The sequence below is a fragment of the Sceloporus undulatus genome, chromosome 7 (genome assembly GCF_019175285.1).
Source record: "Sceloporus undulatus isolate JIND9_A2432 ecotype Alabama chromosome 7, SceUnd_v1.1, whole genome shotgun sequence".
Classification (NCBI taxonomy): Eukaryota; Metazoa; Chordata; class Lepidosauria; order Squamata; family Phrynosomatidae; genus Sceloporus; species Sceloporus undulatus.
In genome coordinates this window covers 16,456,508-16,466,781 of record NC_056528.1, presented here as the reverse complement: position 1 = coordinate 16,466,781, position 10,274 = coordinate 16,456,508, and the positions used below count along the sequence as shown (strand labels likewise).

General features: G+C 43.6%; 1 protein-coding gene across 1 annotated transcript; it reads left to right on the top strand.

The window, feature by feature from the left end:
* Positions 1–289: 289 nt before the first annotated feature.
* On the top strand, positions 290–9,703 carry LOC121937035 (stomatin-like). The gene is made up of 7 exons (XM_042479851.1): positions 290–394; positions 4,554–4,626; positions 4,964–5,046; positions 5,655–5,858; positions 7,185–7,265; positions 8,529–8,591; positions 9,400–9,703. The coding sequence occupies exons 1-7, from the start codon at positions 383–385 to the stop codon at positions 9,598–9,600; spliced, it is 717 nt and encodes a 238-aa protein (XP_042335785.1). The 5' UTR covers positions 290–382; the 3' UTR covers positions 9,601–9,703.
* Positions 9,704–10,274: the final 571 nt, after the last annotated feature.

Here is a 10,274-nt window from a genome sequence, read left to right as displayed (position 1 = left end):
ACAAGGTGCTTCTGGGAGTTGAAGTCCAAAACATCTGGAGGTGGACCAACGTTTGGGAGCCATAGTGCATCCAGAGGGAGAAGGTTCCAACAGTCCCATGATAATAATAATAATGAAATGCAATCCAGGGTCCTCCCTTGGCTTGCAGCATATTGGGCACAGTTGCTGCAGCAGGGCTGCTGGCTTTTGCGTGCAAAATGCGCCCAGCTGCTGGGTTGGAACGAGGGCAAGGGCTGCGTGGGCGGACCAACTGCCAGCTCTGGATCCTTGCAGACAGAGGCGAGGCTGGGCAAGTGGCTGGACCTCATGGAGGAGCCAGAGAAAGAGGTCCCTGCAGAGAACCTGGACACTGAAAGAGCCATCCCTGGGATTTTCGCAGGCAATGGAAGGGAAGGTAAATCTGATGGTGGTGAGGATGCTGTACCCATTTTTCTCCCCCTGCGTCCACACTGCAGACATAACCCAGTTCCATCCCACTTTCACTGCCCTGGCTCAGTGCTAAGCAATACTGGGTGGGGACTGTGCTTTCTGGGGCAGACTTTTGAGCCTTCTCTGGCTGCATCTGTACTGCAGAAATAACCCACTTTGACCCCACTTTAAATACAGTACTGGGAACTCTACTTTTTGGAGACCTTTGAGCCTTCTCTGGCTGCATCTGCACTGCAGAAATAACCCACTTTGACCCAACATCTAGCTGCCCTAACATCTCCAGGAAAGATGCAGGGATGAAAATGCAAAGAAAGAAACCTTGCCAGTCGGTACTTGCAGCAGTAAATTAGATGGACCAAGGGCCTGAAATTGGTATAAGGCAGCCTCCTATGTTCATATAGCCTAGGATTTCAGTTACCTGGGGAATGGTAACTGTGGGGCTGGAGTATCCACTTGGTGAAAATGCTGCTTCTTGGTGGATAAAAAAGCAAACAATTTATAGGGCGACAGGATGCCATTTTGAGCAAAGAATAAAATAATGGTGTTTGGACTACAAGAGGACAAAGAATGAAAAGGTGTTGGCATGCATTTGGTCCAACTCCATTTTAGATGTGAATATTTGTTTGCACAGCAGAGTAGCTGCTTATGAGTTTTTGAGAAAGGATTTTTCAAAGCCTGGGAGCAGCCACCAAGAAGGTATTTTCCCCCTAAATGAGACCTACAGGGGTGTTTCCATACTGCAAAATTAGAGCAGTTTGAGATCACTTTTAATTGCCGTGTCTCCTTTTTAAGGAATCCTGCAATAACTCTATGGGGTTCGTCCACACTGCAGAAATAGTCCAACCCAAATCTCATTGAACCGCCATGGCTCAATGCCATGGGATCCTGGGACTTGTAGTTTTGTGAAATGTTAAGCCTTCACTGTCAGGGAGCTCTGGTGCCACCAACGAACTACAGAGACCAGGACTGCATAACATGGAGCTATGGCAGTTCGAGCGGTGTCAACCCGGATTATTTCTGCAGCCGATGCAGCCGAAAAGTTCTAAATACTTCGGAAAAACCACACATCCCAGGATTCCACAGACAGTTGAACTGCTCTCAAACTGAGATAACTGGGTAGTGTGGATGCAACCATTGTTGCTGTAGTCCAAATCCTTTATTCTATTTCTTGGTGCCTTTGTGGTGAGATTCTTACCCTGAGTTTTTCTAGCTAATGAGAGCCATTGTGGTGCAGTGGTTTGAGCATTGGACTACGACTCTAGAGACCAGGGTTCGAATCCCTGCTCATGAAACCCACTGAGCGACCTTGGGCAAGTCACACTCTCTCAGCCTCAGGGGAAGGCCATGGCAAACCCCCTCTGAAACAATCTTGCCAAGAAAACCCCAGGATAGGTTCGCCTTCAGGTTTGCCATAAGCTGGAAAGGACTTGAAGGCACACAACAGCAACCTAAGTTAGTTGGATGGACCTTCTTGAGAAGATCAGGTGGCCCTGGACATTCCTCTTTGTGATCTCTATATACTTTTTGCCCACAGGCGACATGGGAGAGCTTTCCACTTAGATAGATCAAGTGGCCTGGCATATAAACCATTTCTAGATTTATTATGATTCCACCAGTGACCCTGAGACCCAGGTAAGCGGTTACAGTGGACTGCCGCTATTTGGATGCATTCTTCTGCCCAGGTTCTCAGTGCCCCAAAAATGTTAAATAGGGGTGGGTCTGTGGGATCTACGTTTCCCAAAATCCCTGGCAAAACATTAGAGGCCAGGGAGAACAGGATTTTGCGTGACAAGAGAGTATAGAGCATACATGCCCAATATGTACATCCGAAGCTGCCTTATACCAAGTCAGGGAACCGGTCCATCTAACCCAGGGATGGCTTTTCAGGAACCATTGGGTTGTGAGCCCTGAAAGCCCTAACTATCATAGCCAGTGGGGAAGAATGCTAGGAGTTGCAGTCCAATAGCCTCTGGAGCGCTGCATGATTCCCACATCTGGTTAGAGCCATTGGTGATACACCAGGGATGGGCAACATTTGGTTTTTCAGATGTTGATGGACATCTATTGTTGTTGGACATCTAGATGTTGTTGGACAGCCAGGATCCTGTTGTGTTCCAATAACTGATTTTATATGATAAGCATACATACATAAATTGACAGAATTCATTTTCTGGGTGCAGAATTTTGGATTTTAAAAACACTCATTAGCAAGATCTTTATTTCCCGGCATGTATATATAACTCTCTCCAAATATATATATATATATATATGTGTGTGTGGGGTGTGTTGTGTAATATATGTGTATATATAGATCTATATATATTATATTTATATTATTATATAGTTATACGTTTTCTTGTCTTTTAGTTTACCTGGCGAGAGTTCGATCAGGACTGGGGCAATTTGAGTGGTTCCTGTGATCTTGTTCGGTACTTCTTTACTCATTTGACTTTCTCCCTAGTCCTTCTGCTGTGCTTGGAGTAAAACAAACACTTTGGAAATCATCCACGACATGAAAGCTCCTGCCTTTTCCTCTTTCGAAAAGAAGAACACATCAGTTCCACCTTATGGAAACTGAATTTTTACACGTTGCTTGTACGCTCAGATTTAGACATACTTTGGTCCTTCAACTCCCAGAAGCCCCAGCCCACTTGGTCACCAGTCAGGAATTCTGGAGGCTGAAGTCCAAAAACATCTGGAGCATCAAAGTTTGGAAACCACTGGGAAATAGTGTAGTTTGACACCACTTTACTAAGCGCTGTAGCTCCATCCTATAGGATCCAGGGGCTTGTAGTTTTATAAGGTCTTTCGCCTTCTCTGCCAAAGAGTGCTGGTGCCTCACAAAACTACAAATCCCAGGATTCTTTAGGGTGGTGCGATGATAGTGAAAGTGGTCTCAACATGCGTGATTTCTAAGGTAGATGCACCCATAGTCACAAATGTGCAACTATATATTCTCTCCTAACCTGACATCACAAACTTACCTTAACACCCAGCAGCTGCACCAAGCAATGGAAGTTTGTTCTGCTGGTGATCAGAGCACTGCAGGATGGCATTTCCAGCCCTTTTCTGTTGGCAATCTCTAGTGCAATAAATCAGAAGCAGGACCCCGGTCATGACTCCGTTCTTTACCAAGGTTTGCTGGCAGGACAGGACTGGAAATATCAACTTGAAGTACCCAGATCACCAAGAGAACCGACCACCATTGCTTAGTGTGGCTGCTGTCTGTTAAGGTAGGTTTTGGGGGGAACATTTGCAATTATGACAATGGTGGCATGATCATAAACATGAATATCGAGCTGTTACAAATGTGTAAGTCTAGCGTACCTGTATATACTCAGTTATAAGCCAACCTCATGTATAAGTCAAGGGCAAGTTTTGGGGCTAAAATTATGGATTTTGCTACCATCCGTGGAAAAGTCGAGGGCAAAATGTAGGGACACATAGCAAAGGATTTAAAGGATGAAGCAAAGCAAAACAATGTCAAAGAACTTACACAGTTCTCACAGACATAACTCTGGATGGATGAGAGAGTAGAGGGGATCGGTGCTTCACATATTATACTCCTGCTTTTCACCAGGAGACGGTTCCTTCTTTTAAATAAGAGTTAAGATGCAATACTTACATTGACCCATGGATAAGTCGACTCAGGGTTTTTTTGGGTCACTTTATTTGACCTAAATTTCTAGACTTATACATGACTATATACAGTACATATTCATAACTGCTCAGCAACTTTTCCTTTCCATATTAGATAGTTTTCAACCACTCTATTCCTAAAAATCACAACAAATTCTGTCCTCAATAACTTTCAAGTAGCAAACCCTTTGCCTGTAATCTTAATAAAACATTGTAAACCTCCAACATTTTGCATGAAAGGAACATTTGCTGTTCCTTTCCCTCCAGGCTTGCGCCTTCTGTATTGTTACAGTATTCCCTCTTGGTCTAATTAGCTTTAACATTAGGTTTCTTCTTCTTCTTTATTTCTGTATTGTATTTTGTGTGTGCCAAATATAAACATTGCAAAACAGTTAGAGGGAACCAGGACAAAATGTTCAAGGCAGAGGGAAAAGAGAGAAACAGATACTTTGGGAAATGGTCTCTAACCTTTTCCTCCTTTGCAGATTGTCACTGAGTTTGAGCAAGCTGTCATCCTAAGGCTGGGACACATACGGAAAGGAGGAGCAGTGCGCCCAGGTAAGTATTTTATAGTTTCAGCATGTGATAGAAGGGTTATGCTGATCTATTTTATGAGGACACCCTGTAACAATTCCTTATTAAACAGTTGTGGTCAAAATATTGGTTATAATTGCAATGGCTGTTGGCTTGGCACAAATAAAATTGGACTGGACTGGACTGGCTTGGCAACGTTTGGCCCGTCCTGGGCTTATGCTTTTTGTAACAATTTGCAGAAATCAGAAGGCAAAGCTTTTTTGTCTTTGCAAAAAGACCATCCTACTGTGCTCTGCGTACCCAGTTGCTATTAGAAATGTTGTGACAGTGGACTCAATGGCTGGCATGTCTTTTCCCGCAGGTGTGTACTTCATCTTGCCCTGCATAGACATGCTCATCAAAGTGGACATGAGGACAAGGATGCTGAATATACCACTCCAGGAGGTAAGCCATCCCTTTTCTTCACCAATTTGCTCTTTCGTTTCAGAGGCTCTGCCAGGCTTTGTTTGATAGTAATAAGATCCCTTGACCTGGAAGTTAAATTATCTCACATCTTCCTGATATAACTCTTGAAACTGGCCTGAGTTTTGTCACAGGCAGTGACAGCAAAGACTGTGCCAAAACCTCTTTTCTCTTCTGTCATCCCTGTTTTTTCTATCAGTCTTCATTTTTTTTGTCATCCTCCTTCTCAGTCTCTCTCTCTCTATCTCTCACTTCTGTCGATCTTTCTCCTCCTTTTTTTGCCACTCCATTCTCCTCTTTTCCCTCTCTCCTTCCTTCCTTCCTTCCTTCCTTCTGCTTCCTTCCTTACTTTCATTCTACTTCCTTCCTTCTTTCCTTCCTTCCCTCCCTCCCTTCCTTCTCTCTTTTAGCCACTTTTTAACCCATCTTCATTTTTTTGCAGTCCTACAAAGATTCTCGCTCATCCAGGATTTTCTTCCTGGGGCGATCTGTCACTTGAGAACTGCCTTTTGACCTCTGGGATTCAAATATTTGCATCTATCTCTATCTTTGAGTCATGCATTGCCTTTGTTTCTTCTCTTCTACCCGAGGTTCTTACCAAAGATCCACTGTCGCTTGATGTAGATGGTGTGATTTATTACCGGATTGAGAATCCCCAGCTGGCTGTCAAAAACATTACGAATCCTGACTCGGCCACTCTGCTCCTGACGCAGATCACTTTCGGGAACGTTTTGGGGTCCAGATACCTCTCTCAGATCATCTGCAATCGAGATAAAATTGCACAGGATATACAGGTACATAGAATCATACTAGGCTGGAATTTGGTAAGGGGCGTATGTCTTTATAAATGGATTTATGGGTGCATGGAATAGAATTGAGTAGTTCTGCACCATCCTTAACCATCTAGGTGGTAGAATGCAAGATATAGCCATATTACTCTGTAGTATCAGTATGTAGAGAGAAGTTGTAGCACCTTTGAGACTACTAAAGAAAGACGTTGGCACTTAAGACTATGAAAGCTCGTGGTGCCAGCTTCTTTCTTTAGTTAGTCTCAAAGGTGCTACAAAATCTCTCCACACACTTATTCACCAAGAACAGTGATTCCCAAACTTTGGTCTTCCAGGTGTTTTGGACTTCAGCTCCCAGAAGCCCCAGCTAGCTTGGTCAACAGTCAGGAATTCTGGGAGCTGAAGTTCAAAGCATCCGAAGAACCAAAGTTTGGGAAGCACTGATCTAGAGGATGCTGTGACATTACTACATATGGGCACCCTTTGGACAGTGGTGGGATGACTGATATGCCATTGTCCAATGCAGAATGAGCACCAAGTGCATCCAGAAATTGGCTAGGAAGTGCCCCATGTGCATTTGGATTGCCCAATATGCAATAATACCCTGACATGCAGCTTCACTATTCACTAGCGGTTTCGTTCTGCCTCTGCAGTATAGCTAAGGATTCAAAAGTTATGTAATGTAGACCGTGATATAGAATCTCGGTCACTGAATGATAGAGTTGGAGGGGACCCCAAAGGCCATCAAATCTAATCCTTTGCTTAGTGCATGATCTCCAGCTAAAGTTTCCCCAGCAGATACTTGTCTAGCCTCTTTGCGAAGACATCCAGAGAAAGGGACCCTTGGCTTCATTGCCGAACGGCTGTTACCATCAAGAAGTTCCTATGTTCAATCGAAATCTACTCTCCTATAAGATAAAACCATTAGATCTGTTTGGGTAACAGAGAACATAACCTGCAGTTATGTTTCACATGGTCAGAGCAAAACAGCAATATAATTAACTCTGGGGTCTTTATAGTTAAAAACGTAGGTGTTAATATCATGTATTTGAGCGTCTGACTACTAAGACTCAGGAGATCAGGGTTCAAATCTCCACTTGGCTATGGAGCCCTACTGGGTGCCCTTGGGCAAGTCATACTCTCTCAGCCTCAGAGGATGGTGCTGGCAAACCCCTTCTGAAGAAACCTGCCAAGTAAACCCTGTGATAGTTTCAACTTAGGGTCTCCGTGAGACGGAAAAGGCTTGAAGGCACACAACATGCGCAGACACCCATTTTGCACAACAAAGGTGCTTCTATTCTCACGCTTTTTATTTTTGTTTCTTTTAAACAGTCCATTGCAAGCAATGCCCTCAGTGCCTGGGGGATAAAGGTGGAGCAGATAGAAATCAAGAATGTGAAGACGCGGGTAAAGGTAGGCCTTTTTTGTATCATTCATTGTCAAATCAAATCAAAACAAAACATGAGCTTACTTCAGAGTATGAAACACAATGCAGGCATGTCCCGAGTCTTGTACATCCCACATTCTCTTTTCCCATTTAGTTGCATGCTGATAAACTGTGTTGTATAATGGCTAGAGCATTGGACCGGGACTCAGGGATGTCCAGATCTTAGTCCTTGCTGGACCATGAAATTCACTGGGTAATTTTGGACAGAGAGGTCTCTGCCTTCCCTTTCCTTCGTCTCAAGCTTTCTTACCTTTCAAAGAAACATGTATACTGCCTTGATCTCACTGGAAGAAAGGTAGGATTAAGTGTAACTAATAAATCCATAAGAATAAATTAGAGTTTCACAATCAGTTCAAAGTTATGAAAAAAGCAGTATAGGGCACAGTCCAAAATGCAAGTCTTAATGTATGTTATATGGAGAGAATGTCCTCTACGGCTGCATCTGCACTGCAAAAGTAGTTCAGTTTGGCACCGCTTTAACCGCCACGGCTCAATGCTATGGGATTCTGGGATTTGCAGTTTTGTGAGATATTTCTCTTTCTCTCATAGTGCTCTGCTGCCATAACACAATCCAGATCTTAGGATCCCTTAGGACGGAGCCATGACAGGTAATGCAGCACCAAACTGCATTAATTCTGCAGTGTGTTTTGATGTCATTGAAACGCAAAATCTCCCTGCAGATAGAAAGAAATGGTAAATCAGGCAGAGAGCGACAGCATGGCATAGTGGTTTGAGTGTTGGACTATGACTCTGGAGACCAGGGTTTTGGCCATGGACAAACCTTTCCAAGAACACTCCACAATAGGTTCGCCTTAGGGTTGCCATAAGTCGGAAGCAACTTGACTGCCGACAACAACAACAAATCAGTCAGAACAATGATAAGTCCATCTTTCCACCCTACTTTGGGAAGGGAAAGACTGGGTCAAGTAAGAAAAGAGCTTGGAAATCATATTGGCTGGCGTTCTGCTTAGGACTGATGACCTTACTTCTGTGCAAAATTGCACTGAGTAGTTTGGCAACATCCGTATTTGCCTTGGAAGTGTTGTGCATTGGAACACTCTTGCCAGTGTCCGGATGTGTATCTTCACAATTCACAAATGGGGTTTTCGTTGCATTTCTGCAACGAAGTCTAACAGATTTGGAAAGCTATGAAACATAGACTGTGACTTTAACCTCAGAGGACAGTTTGGTTTGGATAATGTTGGACTCTTAACTCCCGTCTGTTCCAGGCTAGTGGGAGTCCAATTTCATCTGGAGGGTCAATGCCAGCATCTCCTCACTCCTTGGATAAGGTAAGTAGGCAGCAGGTGAGAAAGGGTTTTGTAGGATGGACAAATCTGGTCAACGTTGTGTGCTCCTACATTCAAATTTTGCAGCCATCGATAAATTCGGATTCAAATTCTGAAAGTGACCATGCTCACGTATCCCTAAAGTTGGACAGAAAGTTGTGGATTTTGGTACATTTTGATTTTCAAAAGGAACCAGAAAGAAATTCTCATCTGTCACTAGACTTCAAACCAAGCTTCAAGGGATGTACGGGGAAATCTACTTTTAGGAAATGATAAAAAGCATCGGTACATCTAGTCCGAGCTTGGATGTGTTACGTACTTGTTCTTTGCACTACAGTGAGCCTTTTGTATCCAGGGATTTTTATTATCCATCAACTCAAACATCCATGGTTTGAATATATTTTTAAAATATATAAATTCCATAAAGCAAACCTTGGTTTTTGGCATTTTATATAAGGAACGCCATCTTAATAGGCCACTGTCTTCATAGCATGGTGCCACTTGAGCATCCTTGGATTTTGGAACCAAACCCCAGCAGATAACAAGAGTCTACTGTTTTATTATTATTATTAGTAGTAGTAGTAATAGTATTTATATCCTGCCCTGGTTCCAACCCTTTTACTTAAAGAGAGCTGAGGGATTGTTGGATCCATTCCTTGGCCATCTCCTACATTTCGCGAAATGTGTCCCTGAAATCTGGGGAGATCAGAAAGTGAACCCTGGGATGGAAGGACGAATGGTCAGACTCCGTATGGGGTGGCTTTAGATATACTGAATACATGACCAGGATCAGGGATTTCTTACCTTCCAGGTAAATGCGTTGGACTGCCGAATGGACGCCCCCAGAACCGTGAAGAAGTCCTCCATCACCATCACGGAGTCTCCCACATCGCTCAAGTTTCACTGTGTGCAGACGGAGATCACCGGCAGAAGTGCCATCCACAACTCCACTGACTATGCCATCACTGAAGGCAATGATTTTGGAGAAGGTCCTAATCTAACAGAAGGCTAGAGTCCTCCAAAGTGCTGTAGTAGGTGCTACATTGGATGCTGACATTTATATAGGTTTTTCTTATTATTATGTTGTTGTTTCGTGCCTCTTCCCCCATACCCAAAACATGAATAAAGTTTGAATATTGAGAAAACCTGGAGCAAGAGAGTCATTGTACCCAGCTCTGTCCTGCCTCTCTTTCATGCCATCCTCTGATCTGGGCTACTTCTGGTCCGAGGCTATTTTCAGTGTTGTTCTGCCTCAAACCATGACATTTTATAAGGCACCAGCTGCATCTGCATTGGGGGAATAATCCAGTTTGACACCATTTTAACTATCATGGCTCAGGGCTATGTGGGAATGGTAGTTTTGGGAGGCATTTCACTTTCTCTGTCAGAGCACCCTGGTGCCACAACAAACTATCGTTTTCATAGAGGTCTTGTAGCACCTTTGAGGCTAACTGAAATAAAGAAGTTGGCAGCGTGAGCTTTCATAGACTGCAGTCTACTTTTTCAGATACATTTAGTCTGAGGAAGTAGACTGAAGTCTAGGAAAGCTCATGCTGCCAACTTTCTTTAACTATAAGTCAGATACAACTTGAAGGCACACAAGAACAACAAAGGTTAACCTATCATGGGGTTTTCTCGGCAAGATTTCTTCAGGGTTTGCCGTTGCCTTCCTCTGAAGCTAAGAGA